The following is a 25,805-nucleotide window of genomic DNA, read 5'->3' as shown; positions in this document are numbered from 1 at the left end:
TCCCTGGGCAGCCTGGGCCAGGGCTCCGTCACCCTCAGAGTGAAGAAGTTCTTCCTTGTGTTCAGCTGGAGCTTCCTCTGCTTCAGTTTGTGCCCGTTGCCCCTTGTCCTGTCGCTGGGCACCTACTTACTGCAGGGGGTTGGGCTAGATGGCCTCTGAAGGTCCCTTCCAACCCAAACCATTCTGTGAAAGAGCAGCCCGGAGTTTAGTGCAGGAAACGTGATAGAGCTGTAGAGCTGGGCTTGAACGCAGCTCATCAGACCTGAGCACACCCAGGCTGCTGAAGTGGAATGCCACTTTTCTCTGATCCTTTCAGAAGGGAGCAAAGTACCACGTTTTAATCCAGTTTGGGTCGGGTTTTTTTTGTTGTTGTTTGGTTTTGTTTTCCCCCCCTGTCCTACTTGTCAGAGGTGCTTCCGAGCTGTTAACTAATTTGCAGAGTCGTGTCAGGATCAGGTTGGCTTCATGGCCCGTCATCCAAATGTAGACAGTGAGATACGTCTGCCCCTGAGCTTCTTCCAGCAGCTTTTTACTGCGTGCAGTCAGGGAGGCACCTCCCTGTATCAAGGCAATGATCAAATGGGAGTTGAAGTTTCCACCTCAATGGGGAGGAGGTGGGAAAGGTGGTTTCTCCCTGCTCTGAGCCAGGCTGTGCTAGTGTGGGTGTTTAACAGCGAGGCTTTCGACACAGTTTCCCATAACATCCTTCTAGGGAAGCTCAGGAAGTGTGGACTGGAGGAGTGCTCGGTGCGGTGGACTGAGAAGTGGCTGAATGGCAGAGCTCAGCGGGTTGTCATCAGCGGTGCTGAGTCTAGTTGGAGGCCAGTAAATAGTGGTGTCCCCCAGGGGTCAGTACTGGGCCCAGCCCAATGACCTGTATGAAGAGACTGAGTATACCCTCAGCAAGTTTGCTGATGACAGCAACCTGGGAGGTGTGATAGACACACCGGAAGGCTGTGCTGCCATTCAGCGTGACCTGGACAGGCTGGAGAGCTGGGCAGAGAGGAACCTGATGAGGTTCAACAAGGGCAAGTGCAGGGTCCTGCACCTGGGGAGGAACAACCCCAGGCACCAGTACAGGCTGGGGCGGACCTGCTGGAGAGCAGCTCTGCAGAGAGGGTACCTGGGTGTTCTGGTGGATGACAGGGTGACCATGAGCCAGCAGTGTGCCCTGGCTGCCAAGAAAGCCAATGGGTTCCTGGGGTGCATCAAGAGGAGTGTGGGCAGCAGGGCGAGGGAAGTTCTCCTTCCCCTCTACTCTGCCCTGGTGAGGCCCCATCTGGAGTACTGTGTCCAGTTCTGGGCACCCCAGTTCAAGAAAGATGAAGAGCTACTGGAGAGAGTCCAGCGCAGGGCTACGAGGATGGTGAGGGGACTGGAGCATCTCCCCTACGAGGAAAGGCTGAGGGAGCTGGGCTTGTTCAGCCTGGAGAAGAGAAGGCAGAAAGGGGACCTTAGAAATGCTGATAAGTATCTGCAGGGTGGGTGTCAGGAGGACGGGGCCAGACTCTTTCCAGTGGTGCCCAGCGACAGGACAAGGGGCAATGGGCACAAACTGAAGCTGAGGAAGTTCCAGCTGAACCCGAGGAAGAACTTCTTCCCTCTGAGGGTGACGGAGCCCTGGCCCAGGCTGCCCAGGGAGGATGTGGAGTCTCCTTCTCTGGAGATATTCCAGCCCCACCTGGACGCGGTGCTGTGCAGCCTGCTCTGGGTGACCCTGCTTGGGCAGGGGGTTGGGCTGGGTGACCCACAGAGGTCCCTTCCAACCCCCACCATTCTGTGATTCTATGGGGAAAGGAAACAGCCTGACTCCCTGCAGCAGCGAGCTGCGTTACCATGGGAATCTGTTCTTGCTAGCGACTGTCGGGATTTTAGCTCTTCATGGAAGGAGCTTGTGACTGCCCAGTGCAACGGCAGCAGCCTCTGGGGTTGCTGGCGGGGTTTTTTCATCCCTGACGCAGGAGCTGCAAGGTAACCGGTGAATGTGCGCAGCACAGGAACAGGAGTGCGGAAACCGCGCTGCTCTGCCCGGGGATGCAGTCGTGAGCCACCGCGCGTGGGCTGGTGGCATCTCGGTCCCGTGGACAGTGACGGCAGCGAGCGGGATGTGCTCCGCGGAGTGGGCGCAGCCTGGGACCCCGGAGCTGCCGGCTCCTGGCTTGGCTTCGAGCTCGTCAGGAGAGCCCTCGGCTTCTCTTCCTTCTTGCTTCTACTCACCACAGCTCGCAGCTCTAGGCAGCAGAGGCTGTCTCCTCAGGTGTCCCCTCTCCCAAACGTAGCTCTGCCAGGAGGGATCTCAATGGCATCTTCTGGGGTGCCGGTGGTTCGGGTGAAGCTCGTGAAGGGCTGCAGAGGCAGCACTTGGGAGCCAGCAGACGTCGAGGTAGGGACCTTGCAGGGCTGGGGGAGTTCTCCCTCGCCTTTGTTATTACAAACCCGACTGTGAGGGCAGGGTGCTGGTTCTGGGACAACAGTGGGGGTGGACGTGCTGTCCTGATATGGGGATGCCATCGCTTCTGGTTGTCAAGGCTGTGGTGGTGGTGATGATCAGCAGATTGTGAGCCTGGGCAGACGCTCTGTGTTGAGCCTGATCACAGAAGATCTGCCAAAGCCAGAATGGAGTAGAGATGGAAAAGCTGTCAGACCCATGTTCTCCTCTCGCAGCCCACCAGCACCCGTGAAGAGGGGAGGGGAGCTGGCCGTGGGGAGCGAGCCTGTAGCGCTGCTGTGCCCAGCCCCTCAGCTGCCCAGAGCCCGGTGTGGGGGCCTGGGGTCTGCGCAGGAGCTGCTTGTCCTCCTGGGGTGGTCATCAGGCAGCACCCACCACCTCCAGGCAGCGGGGTGAGCACCCACCTGCGCCTGTCCCTGGCTGTGGGTAGGCGCAGCCATGGGAGCCCTGTTGTGGTCACAGTGGCCTTGCAGTCATCGTACAGCCAGGGTGAGGTGAGAGGGGAGGAGAGGGGTCTGTTCTCCAGCTGCTGGGGCCGGGAGGGGTGAGCGGTGCCATCTCCTGGGGCTCATCACTTACCGGCCTGTCTCTTCTTGCTCCTCAGGGCAGTAAACGGCTTTGATCAAGGTCCCCCCGGACTGGGAGCCTCTCGACCATCCTCGGCGCCTGGCATGCTCCCCCTGAGCGTATGAGCCCGCAGGAGGTCGTGTTCGGACTTGCGGATGCTTTTCTCAGCCCACCACGAGAAGAACTGCTCCCGATTTCTGCCCATTCCTGCCCCCTGGAACACGACCTGCGCCCTGCTGCCCGAGGAGACCCTGAGCTCATGGCCCTCCATGTCACAGTAATACAGTTTGTTTTCTCCTCTCGCTGTAGCGGACGTTCTCTGCCTTGGCCCCACACCCCGCGCTGCTCAAGCTTCCACCCGCAGTGCTCTGTTTCACGGGCTGCAGGAGTCTTGCTCGGCCCGGCGGTCCTCAGCCCCTCACCGTATCTCTTCTCTAACTTAGGTTTGGCAGTGTTTCTCCCTGCCTCCTCCAGCATCCTGCTGCTCAGGACGGGCAGCTGCTGCCCTCCCGGTAAGGCTCAGACCTCAGACCCCTGGCTGAGGCTGCGCCGCGGCTCTTTGGACAGGAATCAGGTCCATGACTCAGTTACCGCAGCTTAATAAATCACTGCGGGGCCAGCGCGTGGCTGTGGGTTGGAGTGGGCATGGGAGGCTGAGCTGCGCGGCCCTACCGGGGGAAGGGATGGAGTGGCTGGGGGCACGGGGGTGATGGTCCCGTGCCCAGCACTCGTCAGTCAGAACATCGCCTGCCTTGCTGGGTGCTGGCGCGGCTGAGCCGTGCTGAAGCGGCCCCTCGGCGCTCCCCCACCCGTGCAGCAACGCAGCGAGCGGCTGGAGCGTGCTCCCGGTGCCTTCGTCAGACAAACATCCACGCACCGCCACACCGGGAACTCCGCCGGAGCGTTAGGAAGCCACAAATCCACAAAGCCCCCTCCTGGGACCCCGCCACCACCCCACCCCTGTTCCGATCCATGTAGTATAGGACTGGATCTCACAGCGTCACCTGCGCGCTTCTGCGACAGTGTTGGGCGACTGCGTGTACCTCGTGGGTTTTTCGAGCAACGTGTTTGTGAGAGTTCTCTGTCCGTGTGCCTCGGAGTCGGTGGATTTTATACAAAGAACCAGCAAACCCAGCCGGGGTTTGATCTGTGGGTTTAGAAATCTTCATTCCCGCTTGGGGCCATCGCGTTCGCTTGGCTCTGCAGCTCCAAGCTGGTTTATTTACAAGTGCTGAGAAAAAAACCATCGGCCCCAGCAGAGGGGAGGCGGGAAGCACCCCCCTCGCCGTCAGGGTTTGTATGGTCGTCCTTTCCTGTGCATCCTCTGCTGCATTTGACTGTTTACATTTGTTTTATTGTACATAGGTTTGTAAACATAATTATCTTTGCCAAAGATCTTTGTACATAACTTGGGCTTTGTAGCTTTATTTATTCAAAATCTATATGGCACGTTGCAGTGGGACAGTGTACCATACCACCGTGGTGACACAGATCGTGAAGGGGTTTTCAAAAAAAAACCCAAACCCAAATTACAGTCATCTTCCAAAAATAAAGGTCTTTTAATGTGAAATCAGTGGATTTTGCAGAACCGGTGGCAGTGGCCGTGGTTTTGTCACGTAGCGATGCTGCTGTGCGCTGCTGCGAAGCGCTTGCTGCCTTTCCCTTGCAGTGTTGCCTCCTCCTTCCCTCTGCGCAGAGAGGGGAGCGGCGGCTGAGCAAGTGCCTTCCCTCCATGGCACCGACTGTCTTGGACCTCAAGATCTGATTTTTGGGAAGAGCCTGCAAAGCGACGGAGGCCTCCAGCTCCCGCCAGAGCCCCAGTGCCATGCAGGGGGAGGCCACACAGCTCCCCCCACCCTGGGACCAGCTCCCTCCTCGGGGGATCAGGAACACCCTCCCCTTAAAAAATCCCCAGTAAGAGGATGCTGTTCTTGCACAGAGCCTGGGCCTTCTGCATGTTCATGGAACCATAGGATGGTCTGGGTTGGAAGGGGCATTACAGGTCATCCAGGTCCAGCCCCCCATGTCATGGGCAGGGATCCCTTCCACCAGCCTGGGGTGCTCCAAGCCCCCTCCAACCTGGCCTTGAACCCTGCCAGGGAGGAGGCAGCCACAGCTTCTCTGGGCAGCCTGGGCCAGGGCCTCACAACCCACAGAGTGGAGAATTTCTTTCTCAGGTTCAATCAAACCCTCCCTTCTTGCAGCTTGAAGCCATCACTCCTTGGCCTATCACTCCATGCCCTTGTCACAAGACCTTCTCCAGCTCTCTCGCAGGTCCCTTCAGGCTGCTCTAAGGTGTCCCTGGAGCCTTCCCTTCCCCAGGCTAAACAGCCCCAGCTCTCCCAGCCTTTCCTCCCAGCAGAGGGTTTCCAGCCCTCAGATCATTGCTGGGGCCTCCTCTGGCCCCGCTCCACCAGCTCCAGGTCTGTCCTGTGCCGAGGGCTCCAGAGCTGGATGCAGGGCTCCCACGGAATCACAGAGTGGTGGGGGTTGGAAGAGACCTCTGTGGGTCATCTGGTCCAACACCCCTCCCCCCCCCGCCGAAGCAGGGTCTGTAGCCATCCATGACAGCATGCCAGTCATGCGAGCTGTCCCACCACATTTCTGTGATGACGACCTAGCTGTCCTGCTGTACAATGGCTTCCAGCTCCTCCTGTTTATTGCCCATGCTACGTGCATTAGTGTAGATGCACTTGAGCTGGGCTGTCGATCTCCCCCTGACCCTGCCATGACACACCTGGGCTCATCCCTAGTGAAGTGATCCCCCTTGGAACCTTGTTTAAAGCCCTCTCAGTGAATCCTTTTTCCCCTTTGAGACAGCTGTACTCCGTCTGTCCCCAGCAGGCCCGGTGCTGTGTGCACCTCCCGATGATCAAAGAAGCCAAAATTCAACCGATGGCACCAGTCCCTGAGCCACCTCTTAACCAGGTGAGCTTTCCTCCCCTTTCAGTGCTGTTCCCTGCCACTGATGGGATGGAGGAAAATACCACCTGTGCCCCCGATCCCTCGACCTGTGCCCTGAAGTCCCCTTTGATAGCCTTGGGACTTCTCTCCGCGATCTTGTCCCCGCCAACCTGCATTACCAAGAGGGGGTAACAGTCAGAGGACCACACCAGACCAGGGAGTTTCCAAGCAACATCCCTGACCCGGGCCCCAGGGAGGAAGCAGACTTCCCTTGGGATGGGTCCTGTCAGCAGATCGGGCCCTCTGTTCCCCTCCGCAGGGAATCGCCTGTGACAGTTACCCTCCTTTTTTTTCTTAGCTGAGGCAGCCGTAATGTGTGGGGCTGACCGACTCATCCTGGGCAACCTCCTGGTTGGAGCTTCACCCGCATCCTCATCAGCCGGGCCCTCACATTCCCAAGCCCCGTACCCCGGGGGGTCTCACCAGCGTGGGGCAGAGAGGCAGAATCCCCCCCTTGCCCTGTGAGCACACACGGCTGGGTCGTGTCCAGCTTCTCACCCAGCAGCACCCCAAGCCTTTCTCCTCAGGGCTGCTCTCGCTCCCATTCTCTGCCCAGCCTGTGTTTGTGCCTGGTAGTGGCCCAACCCCTGCCCTGAGGTATGGAAGCCATGAGAGAGGCAGGGAACAGCCCTTCAGTAGCCCCTGCCCCCTCCCCAGTATGGTCCTCACAGCAGGAGGAGCAGCAGCCACTGCCTTGAAGGAGACACCTGAGGTAACGGTACCCCTGACTGAACTGGGTTCCAGGAGCGGGTGCCTGGGATCAGCTCTGGTCCCCAGCAGCCCTTCGGTGCTGGAGGCTCCCTCAGCCCAGGCTTGCTGGGACCAGAGGGACCACTGACAGCAGCCCTGGACTGTAGAGCCCAGGCAGGGACTTCCCGCTCTCCCCCACCCCTCTCCTCTAGCTCCAGTTTTAAGCCCACCATCTCCCTGCTCCTATCAGCTCCCCACGCTGGTCCACCTTCTCTGTGCAGGGACCAGCCCCAGGGCACCAGTGCCAGCCTTGGCCTTACCCAACGCCATCACTGCCTTGTGCCAGGGGAGCAGGTACTGCACACTGGGACTTCCGAAACAGGAGATTCCACCGCCCAGCAGAAAGCCCAGACCCCGCTGAAGGCAGCCATGGGGCCTCTGCCTGGGTCCCAGCCCTGCAGGTCAGCAGGAGGGGACTTTGGACTCTAATGGCAACACAAAGGCTCAGCCCTGACCGGGCCATTTACACTGTGTTTAGGTCAAAAGAGAAAAAAAACCCTGAGCAAACAAAAGAGGAAGAAGGGTAAATGCAGCTTCCAGTCATATTCTTGTTTATTAAGGTCTACTCCAGCCTCAGGAGATAGCTCTTCCTGTAAGTAAACAGAGCAGGCGGCCACATCTATAATGAATAAATTTATTGTCTTACAAAAATCATTGTCTAGAAATATGGGTATACAAGAAAACAAGATATTTGCAGTCAGATGCCTGGTGGTCAACAGCCAGTTTGATTAAAAGTATCCAAACACACACAACAAAACCTTTGTGACAGATGTTAAAGCTTTTAACCAAAAAAGGAAATCCACGGTTTTTGAATATGTGGCAGAGAAAGGTTCCTAGTTAACACTGATTCATTGTCACTAATATCAATAATACCACTTGGACTAGAGAGGTACGTGATATGAAGCACAGTCAAAATTAATACATTAAATCATTGTTATATAGGCAAATTATATATGTAACATTGTCTTAGTATTGTAGTGTCTAAGGCACTTTCTGTAATGTCAGTTTTTCAGATATTTAAACAAAAAGAATGCTAACTACTCGCTGTAATACTGTTCAAAATAAAAAAAAAAACAAAACACAACAACAACAAAAAGGATTCACATCCACTGGCATGTCAACTCCTAGGCAGGCAACATCCGTCGCTGAACCCCTGTCACCGCCGGCTCCGCACCCGCCCCGCGCAGCCCCGGAGCCGCTCCTGCCGGAGCCGCCGCACCACCTCGGCCTCCACGCACCGTGCAGCCGCTCGGCTCTGCGGCTTGAAGGCTAACTCACTCGGCCCTAAATTAATAAATTAATTTCGCCTGCGTTGTCTGTTTATTTTCCACTGGTGTTCACATTATAGTAGCCTTAATAGATACACAGATCTGTCGGGCGTGGTGATAGCGGGTCTCTACAAACGCAGAAGTACTGTACAGATGAGGAACGGCGACGCTGTTTCAGTTTGCCTGTACTGCAGGAACGCTAACTGATGAAGCAGGTGCTGAGAACACTTCAAAAGGGTATTGCAGGTTAAAAATGGACGCTACTCGTTCATCCCTACATCTCCCTCTAACACTTCCCAAGGCCTTTTCACAGTTCACTCGCTGATTGTGTGCTGATCACAACAATTAGGAGAAAAAAAAAAAAAAAATACAGGTGCAGTTTGGTCTTCAATGATCCACCAGACTCGATACAGCCATGGGCCGCCTGAGCACAGGAGAAACGGAAGGATGCTGTTTGTACAACAAAGCATGCATAGTCATGACGACGGGTCTGCCCCAACCACCTACCCTCTGGGAATGAAGTTTCCGTGTTGATAAAAAAAAAAGTTCCATCCTTCACATGATGCTTTATAAAATGGCTATACAATGAGTATCTGGAAAATAGATGCACTGAACAGAGACAACTCCATTTTATTTACTACAGAAAAAAAGCAGTTGTAACTATATCCGAAGCAGGGTACAGTATGGTGAGGCTGGAGAGCCTTAAGACATAGTTGACCTAGGATAAGTAACCTTGTAGCATGCCGACGTCTCGTAAGGCAGATTGATGGCCACAAGGCAGTTGGGTGGTCAGGAAAGTCCTCCTCCTCCTGCCGACTGTTGTGTCAAAGGTCTCTGCATGCAAACGGTGTGATGGGGCTCTACTCGGCGGGCGCCGGCTGCGCTTCGTTCACGTCGCTGACTTTGCTCTCCGCATCGTCGTCCGAGAGCTCCAGCGAGGCCCCTTCGAAGTGCAGCTGGCATCTCCCGGATCGACTCGAGGAGAAGGTGATGGGGCCCCCCCTTCCTGCAAACAGCAACCAGACAATACACGAAGGGTCGTGGCTCGCCCACAGCCCACGGCCCCATGCTGGTGGCTGCTCCGGGAAGACCTCCGCACTGAACCATGGAGGAACAGTTTGCCCCCAGCCACGGGGCAAATTTCACACACAGGGTCTTGAAACCCCTTCTCTGACCAAGGAGAAGACAGGCTGTGCGCAAACATTCCGGTATTCTGGTATTCCTGCTTAGCGCGTACCATCATCTTAATTTTGCAAGTCCCAAGCAACCTAAAATGTTGCCTCTGTACAAGCACCGAGCACAGACCAAGTCCTAAACAGAGCAGGGTCTCTAAAATAATACCAACTACTCGTTTGTGCAGCGCTGCGCTGCACCCCTCCTGCCGCTCCTGTAAGCCTCTCTCTACCCACGAGATGGTTTTGTTCTGCAGCAACCTCACCACTGCTGTCTCCCATCTGTACTCGGTAGAGACCTTGATCTCCAAGAGCTGCTCTCAAGGAAAATGCTGAGACATTCCCACTGGAGTGGGTATGGGAAAAAAAGGGATTGGTGCCAGCCACTGGAAAAATCACATAACCACAGAATGGTGGGGGTTGGAAGGGACCTCTGTGGGTCACCCAGCCCAACCCCCTGCCCAAGCAGGGTCACCCAGAGCAGGCTGCACAGCACCGCGTCCAGGTGGGGCTGGAATATCTCCAGAGAAGGAGATTCCACAGCCTCCCTGGGCAGCCTGGGCCAGGGCTCCGTCACCCTCAGAGGGAAGAAGTTCTTCCTCGTGTTCAGCTGGATCTTCCTCAGCTTCAGTTTGTGCCCATTGCCCCTTGTCCTGTCGCTGGGCACCACTGGAAAGAGTCTGGCCCTGTCCTCCTGACACTCACTCTGCAGATAATTATCAGCATTTCTAAGGTCCCCTCTCTGCCTTCTCTTCTTCAGGCTGAACAAGCCCAGCTCCCTCAGCCTCTCCTCGTAGGAGAGATGCTCCAGTCCTCTCACCATCCTCATAGCCCTCCGCTGGACTCTCTCCAGTAGCTCCTCATCTTTCTTGAACTGGGGAGCCCAGCACTGGACACAGCACTCCAGATGGGTCCTCACTAGGGCAGTGTAGAGGGGAAGGAGAACCTCCCTCGACCTGCTGCCCACACTCCTCTTGATGCACCCCAGGATCCCATTGGCCTTCTTGGCACCCAGGGCACGCTGCTGGCTCATGGTCAACCTGTCGTTCGCCAGAACACCCAGGTCCCTCTCTGTGAGCTGCTCTCCAGCAGGTCCGCCCCAAGCCTGTACTGGTGCCTGGGGTTGTTCCTCCCCAGGTGCAGGACCCTGCACTTGCCCTTGCTGAACCTCATCAGGTTCCTTTCTGCCCAACTCTCCAGTCTGTCCAGGTCTCGCTGAATGGCAGCACAGCCTGCTGGTGTATCTACCACTCCTCCCAGTTTGGTGTCATCAGCAAACTTGCTGAGGGTACACTCCGTCTCTTCATCCAGGTCACTGATGAAGTTAAACAAGACTGGGCCCAGTACTGACCCCTGAGGCACACCACTAGTTACCGGCCTCCAACCAGACTCGGCGCCGCTGATGACAGCCCTCTGAGCTCTGCCATTCAGCCAGTTCTCAATCCACCGCACGGAGCACTCATCCAGCCCACACTTCCTGAGCTGAACATCCCTAACACCAGCAGCGCCACAGCTGGATACTCCCCAAGGATGCACACTGCGGAGAGTCTGTGGGCACACGAGGGCTCAGACAAACCCTGCCCACCGCCACTGGCACCACCTACCTTAGGCTGTTCTTCAGGGTGCTGACCTCCCGGCTCAGGCCCTCGTTAGCCTCTGTGGCATCGTCCAGCTCACGCTGAAGTTTACGTCGGGAAGCATTTGCACGTGTGGCTTCCTCTTCATCCTCCTCCAGCTGGCGTTTGAGCTGCTTCATTCTGGCATTTGCCTTTTCCATCTGAAATATAAACCCAGGGACTCAGGATCAAACTAGACAGCTGCAACGCCACGACCAGGAGTTAGCCAACGTCCTGTCCACCCAACCACTCCAGCTGGAGATGAACCAACACAGCCTTACTGCAGACTCCAGCCCGGGCTCCTGGAAACACTGCAGAGCTAATGGGTCTGGGAGACCAGGATGCATAACGGACCGTCACATCAGAGCTATCACGGGGAGGTTTTGACCACTGGGAACTACTCTAGTGGTTTAGTCATCAAGATAGATTCCCCAACATCTTTTCATTAACATGCTTCTTAGCAAGCCCTTTCTACTTAAAGTATGGTTTTATTTACCTTTTCTGAGAAATAGGCCTCAAAAGCTAAGCCCTTTCACCTACCGGCTCCTTGTACTGGTCTGCGTGTCGACGCTCATCCTCCACCTGCATGAAGACTTCCTTCAATTTCTTCTCCGTACGACGGACCAGTTTGTTAGCAGCTGCTCTTTCCCTAGAATAATCAAAAGCCGTCATTTGTCCCAGTACTTGAAGGCCAGGAAGACAAAATCTGTTCCTTCTGAAAGGCTCTCGCCTCATGGTGTAACTGATACTTGAGTTCTCCTAACACGCCTGCCACCATCAACAGCAGCAACAGTTTTAGCGTGCTGGTGGTTGGCTGGGATGCAGCTTTGAAAACATGAAGCCTTAGCACTGGAGCAATACCAGTATGGTATGCAGGCTCAAAAGAGGGATATCAAGGTGCTTCTTACAGAGTTATTGCTAACCAGTAACATGTTCCTCCCATAGAGCCAAAAGCACAAAAAGAACAAAGATTGTTATAAGACCTTCAGATTCTGGGAGGAACTAGCTTAAAACAAATACATATATTTGGAGGACCAAGATGACAAGGATAGACAGGAAGAGCTCACTGCAGAAAGACTTCTGCAGAGTACAGGATTCATCTCAACCAACTAAAGCTGTCACACCTAAGCTCTTCAACTGGCTTCCTCTAACCAAAGAGACCAGGTGTCTCAAGGCGATGTTTCATCTTGTCTCAAGAAACTTCTGCATCACCTTGTGCATCCTGGGACTACCAGTCAACATACTCACCTGGTTAATGTCCAGAGTTAATTCAGCAGCTTTAGTTACGGAGCAAATAGTTTCTGAAAATTTCAACCCCAGTTACTTTGCAGCTCTCTTGTCAAAATGTGTCCCCCAAACAGTAGGTTTCCTGATCAGAAACCCCAATGCCTTTGCCGGAAGCTCATATCTCAGCCCCACAAAAACCTAAGGCACAGAGGTTTCAGACATGGCAAACACAAGCAAACAGATTTCTTTTTTTTCTTTTTCTCCTTACTTGGCTTCCTGCTCAAGCTGTTCTTCTAGCTGCACAATCTTGGCTTCTAGAGTAGAAATTGTTGCCTTGAACTTCGACTTCACAGATCCCTCCAGTTCCTGCAGCTTGGCTTTCAGCTCTTTGTTCTGCCTTTCTAGCTGCTGCCGTGCATTTTCACTCTTCTGGGCAGCACTCCGCTCCCCAGCTAGCTCAGAATTCAGCGTGTTAATCTTTCAGAGGAGAAGGATAGAAGATAATTTGGTGCTATTCAGATCCTCCACTTATCTGCACACTGAAACATAGATTGCCCCTACAGCATTGCCACCAACGGACTCACCTGCAACGTGGTCTTTAGGAACCGCTCATTGAGAAGCTCCATGTTGCTCTGCTCTTCCTCGAGCTCTTCCTCCAATTCTGCAATCCAAGCTTCCAGCCGGCGCTTCTCATCCAGCAGCGCTGACCTAGAAAAGAAGTATTTGGGTCAAGACACGCTCAGATCTGATACAAAGCAACTGGCTATTTTGCTTTTGATACTTTAGACATTCCAAACTGTAACGAGAAGCTACTGTGTAAGCAATTCTCTTCGTAACAAGAAGGAATTTTTATCGGGACAACAGGTCAATACAGAAATTGCAAGCAGGCTACCAAGAACTGCAGCTGCTGGTGCCTGAAGTTCTTCAGATGCACAATTAATACATTTGATGACTCACTTTCCCGAAGCGCTGTTTGCAATCTCATCAGCCAACTCATCCCTTTCTTGCTCAGCATGACGACGAGCTCTTTCAGACGCAGCAAACTCCTGTGAAGGTTTAGGAAATATTCATTACAGCATTAGGAATCTCAAAACTTCTGCAAACAATTATGCCTTCTAATAACTTCTGGGAGATGCTGTGAAGTGTGATATCGCCGAGGTCTTTTCATGGATAAACAGAACCAACAGTTGTAAAAGCTAGCAGGACGCATCACCTTGATCTTTCCCTCCCGTAACTGCCACATGACTACTATGAATTTACTTCTCTCCGTCCCCTGAAAAGGCCAGTAACATTCAAGCCCTAAGCAGGAGGAGAAAACCGTTCTGTCACATGCTCTAGTTCATTAAGTATAACGTGGGCACTAAATTAAGCAAATTTTTTAGGTTCCTACAGAGTACGTAGCATGACTGAAAGCAAAGTATAGAAAATGAATTTTTAGCACAAAAGTATAACAGCGCTGAATCTTGTATTGTGAAATTGTATTGAGTGGTAGAAACACCCAGACATTCACCAAGAAGGACACAATCTAATGCACTGCAAGTGCAAGACTGACAAGTTTGAAGTCTGTGAAAGAATGACATGGAGAAGCTCTAGTAAGTTGTAGGTAAAAGTCTCAAACATTAAGTGCAGTGTAAGCTGAGTGATTGCTTCAACCTTTGCAGCTAACAGGGTAAAAAGAGGTCGTCTCTCACACAAGGCAATTCTGTTGCCTTCAAACCTCAAACGTTTAACCTTGTGGCAGACAACGGAGATAATCGGGGATAAGTGACAGTGATATGTAGCACGACTTGGAGCTCTTACATGAATTGCCAACAATGAGGGAACAGATGCCCGTAAAAGAAAGGGATGAGGACCTCAGATAGCAGAGAGATAAACCTCCACAGACTTAAATGGTCCACTGAGGTACTGGAGAGATTGTTAGGTTTTTATATACTTCCAGTGACCAGTTTTAGTACTGACACTGTGCACCACAGCTTCCAGAGACTCTCAAACCACCTTGTAAATTTTAGTGAGGCTTGAAATCTGTTCAAGCAGTAGTAAGGCTTCCCTGCTACCCAGGCAGGGAAAGGAAGTCCAGACTACTAGAAGGATTCCTACAAAGCTATAAGAAGCTCACTAATGACCTGGGGCAGTGAGGAAGAGAAACATCTCCAGGCTCCCACTTTTCTGTTCAACTCACTGGATGGCTTTTTACTTTTTTTTTTGTTTTAAAAAAAACAAACACCCTCTGGCCTTCCCCTTTTCTCTAGAAAGAAAAACAGATTTCTTGGATTTCAATCTCATCTCTTGGAGCTGGAGTATTTCTGCTTCAAGACCTTTGAGCTTCTTTTCACTTTCTTTGGACTGTGCAAAGATCTCATCTCTGGATGCACGGGCTTCTTCTAGCTCCAGCTGGTAGTCTTTCATTTGAGCCTGCAGTTGGAGAGCAGAGGAAAGAATAAGCCATGATACAGCAGGACAACCACAAGATTTATTAGTAGCTCTGAAGCTTTTTTGCCCTTAGGAGGCAAGACCTTCCTCCTAAAGTGGCTTCATTCCACTTAAATATATTTATTTTCAGTTCTTATTTTCATAGAATTATAGAATGGTTTGGGTTGGACAGGACCTTTAAAGATCAGAGTTCTATCCCTCTGCCACGGGCAGAGACACCTTCCAGGCTGCTCAAAGCCCCATCCAACCTGGCCTTGAACACTGCCAGGGAGGGGGCAGCCACAGCTTCTCTGGGCAACCTGGGCCAGTGCCTCATCACCCTCAGAGTGAAGAATTTCTTTCTTATATCCAATTTAAATCTACCCTCTTTCAGTCTAAACCCTTCATTTTCTCATCTTTCCATCACTCACTCCTCATCAGAAATATCCCATTAGAAGACTTCACTTCATTTATTAGTAGATTTCTTGTAGGAAGAAACCTCTAGTAGAGGTAGTAGAGATACCTTTGTAGTAGATAGGTAATGCTCTTGCAATTGTCTTGGAAAAAAACAAACCTATTTACTTAAATTGACTGATAAAACCCTTTTACAAGTACTCAAGGTAAGAAACTTCTCAGTGTAGAAGTACCACAATTCACCATTTTGCACATATAACGTAGAAGCACATACTTTCCTTCCCGTAAGACACTTAACACAGACTGATATCTTAATTCACACAAGTTTGACTTCAGATGCTAAAAGAATAAAGCTGGAGAAACTGCATTTAAGTTGTACCTGCATCTTCGCAATACCACTAGTCATGAGACCACTTATTTCAGGCGCTTGCATGAAAGTGTACAGAGATCAGGTATGAACTCTGTAACTGACTCAGCCTCTGGGAATAGAGAAGCCGCTACTGCTAGGTACCAGCATTTCTTGCTTTAATCTCCATTCCCTTCTCATCCAGCGCCTGGACTAAGTTCCAAAAGCCCTCATTCAGTTGAAGTAGGATTGCCAAAGAATAGAGTGGACAGGGCAGAAAGGCAATGCAGTTTGCTCTGTGCTTTACATGGTCTTGCCACGGTCTCATACTCCTGCAGCTTTGGGCCATGGCACTGAAAGCCTTGGGAAAACTGACCTCTACTAAAGACGGAGTATTTCTCTGGGAATGGGAAATAAATCCTTGACACAAGTACTGGATTCTTCTTGCCAATCTAAAAAGAATAGGCATCTTGGAGCTTTTTCAAAGCAACTAAAATTTACTCCTCCTATTTCTCTGCAGCATTTTTGGCTTCCTCAACTAGAGGAAGTAGCAATCAGCAAGAGCTGAGCTGAAATCAGTAAATTCAAAGATACAAACAACCATAAATTTTAAAGATTCAGCCTCAAAAGCAATCCTCAGTAAATCCTTATGCAAAGCGTTGAAAATGATGACTATTGAATAGAAGTACGTGGGGGACAATCTTAACTCCTTAGCAACAAAAGGATGAGAGGAGTTTTGAGCGGCTGATAAGTTCAGGCCAGATACTGTGACGTGTGCCAGCATAGCTGAGTCTGATACTCCTTCTTGCCTTCACACTACAAATGCATGTAACGAAAAGCAGCACCCTTGACACACTGTCAGCAGGAGGGAAAGCAGCTCAGCTGATTTGCTGTGCCTACCTGGAGCTTACGTAGCTGTTTGATTGCTTCATCTCGAGCCTTGTTTGCAGCTTCTATCTGACCTTCCAGGTCTTTCGTATCCATCTCCATTTCCTTCTTGGCTGCCACAGCAAGAGCCCTCTGTTTGCACTCATCTTCCAGTTCTGCCTCCAGCTCTCGCACCTGTGAAATCAAGGGATTTAACAGGCTCAAGCTCCAGGAACAGAGCAAACACAAAATCCTAACAAAATGGCTGATGAATCCAAAAGGCCTTTGCAGATCAGAATTAGCATTACTTGATTCGAAGAGCCTACAGAACTCAGCTACATGGGAAGAAACTGCAGACGGCAAAAAAATCCACAAACTGGAAGCAGAGATCTCTGAACTGACAAAAGGAAAATAAAGAAAAGAGCTCAGCGTCTGAAGCATTTCCATTTCATCTGTTCAGCTACTTCATGATCAGCTTCTGGCCCAGTACATCTGTCTACATTTAGGTATGACTTGGGGGCAGATGTTGCTAATTCTGATCGAACCACTAAGAGGAAAATACGACATAGAATCACCACACATTCTCAAGAAAAAAAAAAAGAAATAATTCTCTTTGAAACAGATGTGCTACTAGAATGTATACACCAACAACTTTTCTTTTTTTCAAAAGAAAACAGAGAAGCAAAGTATCTAAGAAAGCAACTAACAAGAACTAAGATGAACTCATACAACAATAAAAGTGAGCCAGAAGTGCCACAGGTTACCAATATGAAGGAATATGTTTCTTTTGAATCAAGCCTCCCTCCTCATGCCAGGTCAGGAGCTTTTGTCCAGTGCAAGACAATCGCAATTCAGCATTGCAGGGAACATCAAAAGCCTTCCAGGTCAATGCCTTTATTTATTTCTAGGAGATTTCTATACAGGTGATTCTCAGTAAGTTTTTGTTTTCTTGTGATAAATCTTGAAATATTCGGTGCTTTTTCCTTAAAGCTTTAGAAATGTTAATTTAGATCTATCTTCTCCTACAAGCATGAAATTTTAAAGGCATTTCTTTAGAACTCTAGTATCATAAAACAGATCTGAAGAGACTCAAGTCTGGCAAATCTGGAATCTTTGCTACGTTTTTCATTTAAGAAACTGTTCACTTAATTACAGTCTTTCAGTCTATGTCGGCATCCATGGATTTGTTGCTGTACACCAAACAGGACGGGCTTGAAGGACACCCATGCAGCAACAGCCAAATCTAGTTGCATGTTGAGTGCTTTTGAGGCAAGGTACAGTTGAATTGGAGGACCATCACTGGCAGACTAACGTTAACAGTGGCTAATCCACAACAAGACCTATTGTCTTGTTGGTAAAGATCCATGCTTGGGACTTCTATAGGATGGGATCTTTAAGCATAGAGTTTTATTTTCCTGGTAGCAAGTTCTCAAAGCCATAGAGCTTTGTCAAAGATCATCATGCCCTTCCCACTATGAAGCACAGTAAGATACATACTTGTTTAACCAGAATCCTCTTTTTCTCTTCATTCTGTTCATCTCTGGCTTGCAGATCTCTCTCAAACTGGGCTTTCATAGCTTGCATGTTCACCTCCAAACGAAGTTTAGCATCTTCTGTGGCCTGCAGTTCATCTTCCAGTTCCTCAAGCTCAGTCGTCATCTCTTCAACCTGTAGCTCTAAAGTTCTTTTTGATTTCTCCAGTTCATGGACCTAAGCCACAAACATTAATCAGACCCTCTCAAAATCAGCAGTTAACAGCAAAAGTAGACATTATATGAACTCAGTACACCACACTTTGTGATGCTCCAAACTGGACAATCAGAACAGGGAGAGCAGCATCTCTAAGATACAGATTAGAGAACCAAACAAACATCCGTGCAGATGAATGGAGAGATGAGCTGTGCAATATTCACAGAGAAAAAGTAGTAGTAGTAAGACAAGCTCTTAAATCCAGCACAAGTGCCATTAGGCATTTGGCCAGCAACTGCTGCTCTCCAAGTCTTCACATCTTTTGAACAGACCTCATCTTATTAGAGACCACCCTCTTGTTCTGAGCATTAATTCCTCCAGAATTTTGGGTTACAAATCAGCCTCAAAACGTTCCATATTTGCGTCAAAAACACTTCTCCAACCAGGGAATTTTCCTGTGTTGTTCCCTGTGCAGTTCATAACAAAATAGGATGTGGAAAGTTACTTACATTTTTGCCCACATCATCTTTCGAGCTCATTAAGTCTTCCATATCTGCCCGCAACTGTTTGTTCTGTCTTTCAAACTCTTCCTTAGCTTCCAGGGCTTCTTCCAAAGCCCGAGCCAGAGACAGTGCTTTGGTTTCCTTCTCCCTTGCCTCTGCTTCAGCACGATCTCTTTCCTCTGCATATCTGGCAGAAATGTTCTTTTCTTCTGCCAGCATCTGAATATAAGAAATAATTAATCCATCTCATCAGTTCTATAATCAGATCCTTCCTGCCTCAGAGGTGTTTTAGTCACTGAAGTGGTTAATGCTCTGAGTTTAACTGGCATTCAGAAGCTGTCTAGTCTCTCAGTCTTGATCCAAAGGCTAGTAAGAAAACAGCTACAGCTACTCTGGAATGAGGTGAGGAAAGCAAGCTACTAATAAAGATGAAATAATTTTCCTATTATTTCCATCGTTCAGTCTTCACACCCTTTCTTAGTCTATCCTGAGGGATTACAATAATAGTCTGAAGTTTTTGTTCCAATAGAATTTCTTTTTTGTATAGAAAGAGCTTATTACTTGATCTAACAAGACTCCAAGATGGCATTTAGCTCACTGAAATTAGAAGCAACAAGTTACTCCTAACAAAGGCCAAGCTGCTCCCAAAAGATTTATCAATCAACGCAAACAAGATGCCATTTAAAAATCATAGAAATCAGCAAGATGACAGGAAACTAGACTACCTGATCAAACTTCTTCAGCTTTTTCTTCAGGCTATAAACAATCTGGCGCTGATGATCTAGGTCTACCACCACGTAATCCAGCTCTTGCTGCAGGCGATTCTTTGTCTTTTCCAGTTTGTCATAAGCCATTGCCTTCTCCTCTAGGCGTTGGCTTAAGGACTCCGCTTCCTTCAGTAATTCCTTTTTGTTTTCCTCCAAGCCTTCAATGGTTCCCAAGTCATCATCTACCTTTTTCTTAGCATCAGCCAACTGAAATTAAATAAAAGAAAATAATGTTCCTTGGTACATCATGAAAAGGAAAGAAAGGCAACAAGTCAAAAATACAAAACTAGGTGTTATTGCTAGCTAGAGTAACACAAAAATTATGAGCTAACAGGAGTCCAAGGAGGGGAAAGTCCTGTCCACTGCAGTTAGTTGTACTGGTCACTATGGCAATTGAGAAAGTCCATGGAAAATTTTATTCCAAAGTGTGGTCGAGCATACGTGCAAGTTACATGACATTTTTCCAAGAGGTTTAGGACACCAATTCATCTCACCTGGAACGTGCAGCCCTTACAGAAGTCTTGCCATGTACAACAGCTTACCTGTGATTGTAAGGCAAGCATCTGTTTCTCCAGATTCTTTCTGGCCTCCTCTTCCTCTTCCTGCTGCTCTTGCAGGTTGTTCTTCTCCTCTTCCAGCTGCCTAATCCTACTGCTCAGGTTGAGTTTCTGGCGGGTTTCTTCCTGAAGCAGCTCCTGTTACACAAACAGGCATATTCAAAGTTCAGTTTGGTTCATAGCGTGTTAAGTGTGGCCTTGGCCCACCACCCTCCTTTACTCTACTTGGAGGTTCAGGTTTGATTATTTTTCTCTCAGCAGTTTTGTACAACGACATGCTTATGAAGCCATCCGTAATCTGGGTTTTCAAAAAGGTACTGCTCAGTCATTTGGGGCACACTTAAGCCTTTATGAAGCGTATTTCTCAGAGAATCCATGCCACTGTCTATTCAGAGAAGCCAATGGATGATACTTTTCTATCTTCAAAGGGACAAGCACAGCAGTTGCCTTCAAAATATATCTTTCTTTTCCAACAAGCATATAGAGTCCCTATTTTAAATCACCTGAGACGAATATATAGCAACAAATCCTGCAATGACAGCATGCTTTCAAGATTCACTGCATTGCTTAAATGTAAAGGTCAGTTTAAAGACAGCTGTAATTTGGCAGTGGAAACTTCTGTCATAACCGAGACTAATGAAAAGTGTAACCACCAGCCCTCTCTTCCCTCACCCTGTTCCTCACAGAACTCTCCAACTGTAATGAACATTACTCAAATAGTCACCATTAGCATTTTTATACAGGGGAAAAAAAAAAGAGTATATTTAAGTGATGAATACACGTATCAAGCTGCACTATTTAACCCAAAAAGCAAACACTGGCAGTTTCAATAACTTAAGCTGAAGTCAGTAAAGAACTTCAGCCTAAGTCAGTAAAAGACAGGGTATTGTCCCTCGTGCCTTTCACACACCCCAAGGACCTTATTTGCATTAACATCCTACTTGGAAAGGTTTTTTTGACTTAATGCTTATCTCCCACAGAGACTAAGAAATAAAAAAGAGAAACTGAAAGGCTACAGTCTATCAAGCAGTAAATCTTAGATAATGAAAAACTGGCTCCACATGTAGCTGAGCAATCATCATACATCGCATTTCACTAGACTTCAATAGGAAATACAGCTTCTACCCATGGGGCTTTCCAGACCATGAATGAAAATGTATTTTCTGTTATGCAGTTAGCATTTCAATGAGGAACAAAGCTTCAGCGCTAAGTTCAAGCTTCACTGCACACACACCTGTGTATCCTGAAGCTGAGATTCCAAACTAGCCGCATCCTTGGCAAACTTAATGCCTTTCTTCTCTGCTTCCTCCAGGAGACTTGAGACATTATCCAACTCGTTCTGCAAAGCAAGCAGTCTAAAGGTAATAACGCGCAGCAGATCCATGGCAAAGCCTACATCTGACACCGAACACAAAACCTCCACAAATTCCGTGGAAGGCAAGACAACAACACATCCCAGGTACAACAAGCTAAGAACACTGAAGTTTGATTAGAAACGTGTCAGTCCTGAACTTAAGACAGAACATAATAAGAGTTAGCCATGGTATTTAGCAGAGCATGTCATTCCAACATGTACAGTCATATTTAAAGCTATTTTTCATTATAGGATCATGTATTTTATAGGACCGTGTATTTTACAGTACCATTAATTCAAGGATTATCAGGGTGGCAGCTGGGTTTAAAGCATCACTGCAAGAGAAAAGGTCAATGCCAGGTGCCAATTCTTGCTATTTTAGGCTATGCTACTTGTATATACAGTGAGAGACTGCCAAAACGCTTCCCCCAAAAAGAATGGGGCCATTCCCTTTTTCAAGCACTTTAGCTTGATTTACTCATAATACTCTTTGCTGGGGCTAAGAAGTCAGCTCTGACTGCATTTTGTCTGTTTTCTCCATTTCGCAGAGGAACAGCCCTTTACTTGCAATCCCTATCTGTCAAGTTCCTTTTGAAGCACAAAAGGAAACGTGTGGCCATCATCAATCAGTACATTTTTGCTCAAGCCTACAAATGAGCTCAGCCCACTCTACTCAACTCCACATCCAAGCCAAAAACCTGTAGGCCGGCTGTCAGCAGAGCCTCCTACAGGATTTGGTCTCCAAAATGGGAAGCCATGTACTTCAAAGCCACTGTGATTCTTACATAGTCCAAAAAGTTCAGGATTCATGTCATGGCTCTCCAGCTATCTGAGGTGTGTCACCACTTTCAAGCCCCTCAAGTACACGAGTACATGACTGAGATCGCCTCCCACATCAACTACAGTCCCCGTTCCTGTAGACCTAGCTGCATCTTTGATAGTCATTCCTCCTAGCCACTTCTGTGTATGGTTAAAGCTTTTACTTTCTTGTGTATAGTTCAGCAGTTTAGGAATTCCATACAGCCTTACCTGCAGCTTGTTAGCTTTCTCCGCCAGCTCCACCCTCAGTCTTTCTCCTTCTGTGACCCTAGCAGTTAGCTCTTGCACCTGAGCATCGAGCTTCTTCCTCTTATGTTCAGACTCTGCCTCGACCTGCTGCAGTACCTTCACTTCACAGGCCAACTCCTTGTTGTCGGACTCTAGGCCTTGCTTGTTTTGTTCAAGATTTGCTTTGAACTAGGAAAAACAAAAGGGAAGAACTTCAACACTTTTTTACATATCAATAAAGTTTTCTGCTAAAAATATTCAGTCCAGCAAATCAGGATTATAAGCTCAAAGATAAAACAACTGCTCAGCAAGTTGTAAGTAGGGAGCATTTAAAATCCTGCTGTGTAACATTTTGCATATGTTAGCCAAAAAAATTAAGGTAATGCAAGTTAATCCACTCTCAGATATCACAGGTAACAGTGAGGACCAGAAGGTATTTCTATGAATTCAGTAAGATCTGGGATGTCAGTGCTGTAAAAGGACCATGTGAGTAGCACTGAGCAGGAAGGAATGTGCCCATTAACAGATCAGCATGGCTCATCTCACAGAAATAAAAGGAAAGATATCAGCTACAGCTGCCCTGATTTTAGTAGGCATAGCAGCCTGGAGGTGCATAATAAAGCACTTTTCACCACTGCACTGACATTTGTCAAAAACCTTTTTAAAAAGGTAGTAATTGCCATAAGGGATGTTTAAGTGCCATTCTTACTATATTGCCAGAACTGACAATCTTATCACAGGACCTTTGTTTAAGATTGTAGGGTATTTTTCTGTCTTTTTATGCTCTTATTGAGAATATTTAATGACTAAGGAGCACAGGAAACACGTAAGATTTTCAGGTGAATAAACTATAATTTCCATCAGGTTTAACTACTATATTTCTCATGTAGTATTTTAAACTAAGGAGGCTTCTGAAATATTCCTACACAAAAATATTACTACAGTATATGAACTGTCCACACCTATATCTATGAATGACTAGAAATAAAATTTTACAAGCTAGAGATACTTTTTTTTTTTTTGGCAGTGTTGGATTAATTCTACTTCTGAACAAAGACACTGAAGCTGCACTAGTAGGAACCACGTTGTCCAGGTGTGCCGCTTCCTCTGCTCTGGCAGGGGTTACCAGAGACACAATAGAACTCTGCAAATCAGCAAGATACTCCACAGATATCTAGCACTGGAGGTCACGGTACAAGCATAAAGTGAAGAGTGGCTGGAAGAACTTTTACGCTACCCGTACTCACAGTTTGTTATTTGTGAGTGTCGACATTACAATTACCTTACTTGGAACCATTCCGCAGTTCGCTTAGGCAGAGAACTGCTTTTCACCAAATAAGCACATAGGCTGCTCGAGAATTCCCACAAAAGTACTACATCAATTTATCTCTAGGTGCACTGTTTCCAGGTCTAACAAACACTTTTAGATAGTCTTGGCATCTATCTGAAAAGTTGCTATATGTTCAAACCAGCAGGATATATTTGATTCAACTGCAGTAGTTAAGTATGTACAGAGGACAATCACTGGAAGTGACCACGCCACTTATGTTACTTATAAAAGTCCTGAAGCTGAAAAATGTATTTCTGTAATTAATTTTCTGCTCACCCTTTTGGCCTGTTCCAGTTGTTCAGAGAGCTCTTCCAGGGCAGTAGCATGCCTCTGCCTGATTTCCTGGATCTGTGCTTCATGGTTTTTGGTTTCCTCTTCAATTGCTTTCTTCAGTTCAGCCACCTCCTGCTCTCGCTTTGTCCTAGAGGAAGCATCAATAGTTATCAAAAATGAACATTTTAGTCTTTTGTAAATTCAAGGTGAATTTTAATGGTGCCTGCTTATACAGACACATGATCCTACCTCAGCTCTTGCTGTGCTGCAGTGGTATCCAAGGTATCTTCTTGTTCAGTTTTTAAAGCCTCCAGCTCTTCACTTAAATCTCTTTTCTGCTTTTCCGCCTTGTTGCGAGATGTCTTCTCCTCCTTTTTTTGTCTTCTCCTTTTTTTTTGTCCTCCCCTTTTTTTTGTCTTCTCCTCCTTTTTTAAGCACTCTATGGAAGTAAAGGATTACATTTATAAGCAATTTTTTCCTGTTGTTATCCTCAGAAGGTTCAGGGGCAGGGCAATGGGACAGCAAGAAGGGTGGGAAGTTTAATATACACTGTGTCAATTCTTTCTCCAGACTGCAGCTGGAAGGGTGACTGGGAAAGATGAAATAGCAAAGTAGAACTGCATGATTCAGATAGAAAGTCAAGAAAAAGTCAATGACTGGAGAAAAAAGTTTGAAGTAAGTTAACAAACATAATCACATGTTGACAGAAAAATAAGGAATAGAATCTAACAGAAGAGCAGTTTGAGCTGCTCGGCCAGGTGATCGCAGACATCAGGATTCAAAAATGAAGAACTACAGACTGGAAAAAATTATGGCTTGCGTAGTTGTGGAAGGGCTAGGCTAGACTCCAAAAGGTCTACTGGAAAATAGTGTAACTTAAAGAAAACTTGGATAAACAATTTTTGCAAGTATCTGTACCACTAACTCACATCCCATTGATATTTAGCAAGACTTTGCAACCCTGATAGCCTCCAGTAATTTCCTTGTGTAGCCAAGATACTCCTGCCCTAAGGTATTTCTTTGTGAAAACCATCCAGTTATCAGTGCCCTAGCAATAAAATACATTTAGATGATCTGCCTGTGGTCTGATTAAGATAGTTATTGGCTGCATTGTCTACAGTTAGCTAATGACCAGGTATGTAATATATTGAAGTCACAGGAAGGTTTTGCTTAGCATAGCATTAGCACAATTCAACATCTATTAGAATAAATGTAAGCTATTAGAATTGTTCAATACTTTGTGGGTTCTCAGTGCAGGGGTTTCTCACACCCCTCCTAAGTCTGCTACAAGATCAGGACATCTTCTACATGGAAACGGAGCCATATTCAAGAATCATATCTTAGAGCTACCAAGGGGTATTCGGGATTTTCCAGACAATCTAAAGTAACATTGTTTTTCTCTAAACAGCTCCTCATTCAAAAAAAAAAATAGCACTTTTCTCTGTTTTTACATTATATTTATGGCAGGTGACAGAAGAGTGTCATAAGACACAATTTCGCAATGGGGAAAACTCACAGTAAACTGAATTAGTGGGGTTTTTTTTGGGTTTTGTGGGTTTTTGTTGCCCCCCCCCCAAATTTCAGTACTTACCTGTGTCAAGACGCTAGCAGAGTGACCTTCATGGCTTCTTGAATTGTCTCAAAGAGTATCATTTTACTGTGCTTTACTAGCCAAGCAGTTGCATGCCTTATATTTAAGCTTTAATTTCCATTTCTAAGGCCATCACTCTGGGAACAGCACCATAACCAACCACATCTGTCAAGTATCTTCAGAAACACTAGTCCCAATTTAAGTACACAACTACTCAAGCATTATTTTCCAATGAGTACAGCTTACTTATGCCCATCTTAAAGTCCCTGAATAGGCTTTTTAAATAAAAGGTACTTCAATCATCTATTATTCATATTACTTCCATACCTTCCTACACAGATAAGACTAAACTTTGGTATTTTTCCATAGGGCATCAGTATTAAAATATGTAGCAAGACAGCCCATAACAGTAAGTGAAAAAAATATTTCCCAATTAGGGCAGATAGCAACATTGCCTTATATTTTGCAACTTTGTCTTGGCAGTTTATTAATGTTGCACAATACCTATTTACAACCATAAGTAATTAAAAAACCCACCATAACATCATGAAAGGTTACATATAGGGCTAATTCAGTCGTGACAACACAGGCAAAACAATCAGAAATAAATGGCCAAAGAAATTGAACCATTTTAGATAAACAAAG

The 25,805-nt window shown here is 47.7% G+C and overlaps 1 protein-coding gene across 1 annotated transcript in view; it reads right to left on the bottom strand.

Annotated features, from left to right (window-relative positions):
- Positions 1-8,788: 8,788 nt before the first annotated feature.
- Positions 8,789-25,805, bottom strand: part of LOC142363671 (myosin heavy chain, embryonic smooth muscle isoform-like) — a 57,118-nt gene continuing 40,101 nt past the window's right edge. The window contains exons 2-17 of the mRNA XM_075439820.1: positions 23,819-24,008; positions 23,573-23,717; positions 21,949-22,155; positions 20,800-20,904; positions 19,551-19,703; positions 18,967-19,215; positions 18,248-18,460; positions 17,547-17,759; positions 16,083-16,244; positions 14,273-14,425; positions 12,971-13,059; positions 12,598-12,721; positions 12,282-12,490; positions 11,327-11,435; positions 10,775-10,947; positions 8,789-9,000 (exon numbers count right to left, since the gene is read on the bottom strand). Of these exons, the coding sequence (XP_075295935.1) occupies positions 8,859-9,000; positions 10,775-10,947; positions 11,327-11,435; positions 12,282-12,490; positions 12,598-12,721; positions 12,971-13,059; positions 14,273-14,425; positions 16,083-16,244; positions 17,547-17,759; positions 18,248-18,460; positions 18,967-19,215; positions 19,551-19,703; positions 20,800-20,904; positions 21,949-22,155; positions 23,573-23,717; positions 23,819-24,008 (2,636 nt within the window). The 3' untranslated portion in view covers positions 8,789-8,858. The remainder of the gene's footprint in view (positions 9,001-10,774; positions 10,948-11,326; positions 11,436-12,281; positions 12,491-12,597; positions 12,722-12,970; positions 13,060-14,272; positions 14,426-16,082; positions 16,245-17,546; positions 17,760-18,247; positions 18,461-18,966; positions 19,216-19,550; positions 19,704-20,799; positions 20,905-21,948; positions 22,156-23,572; positions 23,718-23,818; positions 24,009-25,805) is intronic.

This window comes from Opisthocomus hoazin, chromosome 19 (assembly GCF_030867145.1).
Source record: "Opisthocomus hoazin isolate bOpiHoa1 chromosome 19, bOpiHoa1.hap1, whole genome shotgun sequence".
NCBI lineage: Eukaryota > Metazoa > Chordata > Aves > Opisthocomiformes > Opisthocomidae > Opisthocomus > Opisthocomus hoazin.
This window is presented reverse-complemented; position numbering and strand designations above follow the sequence as displayed.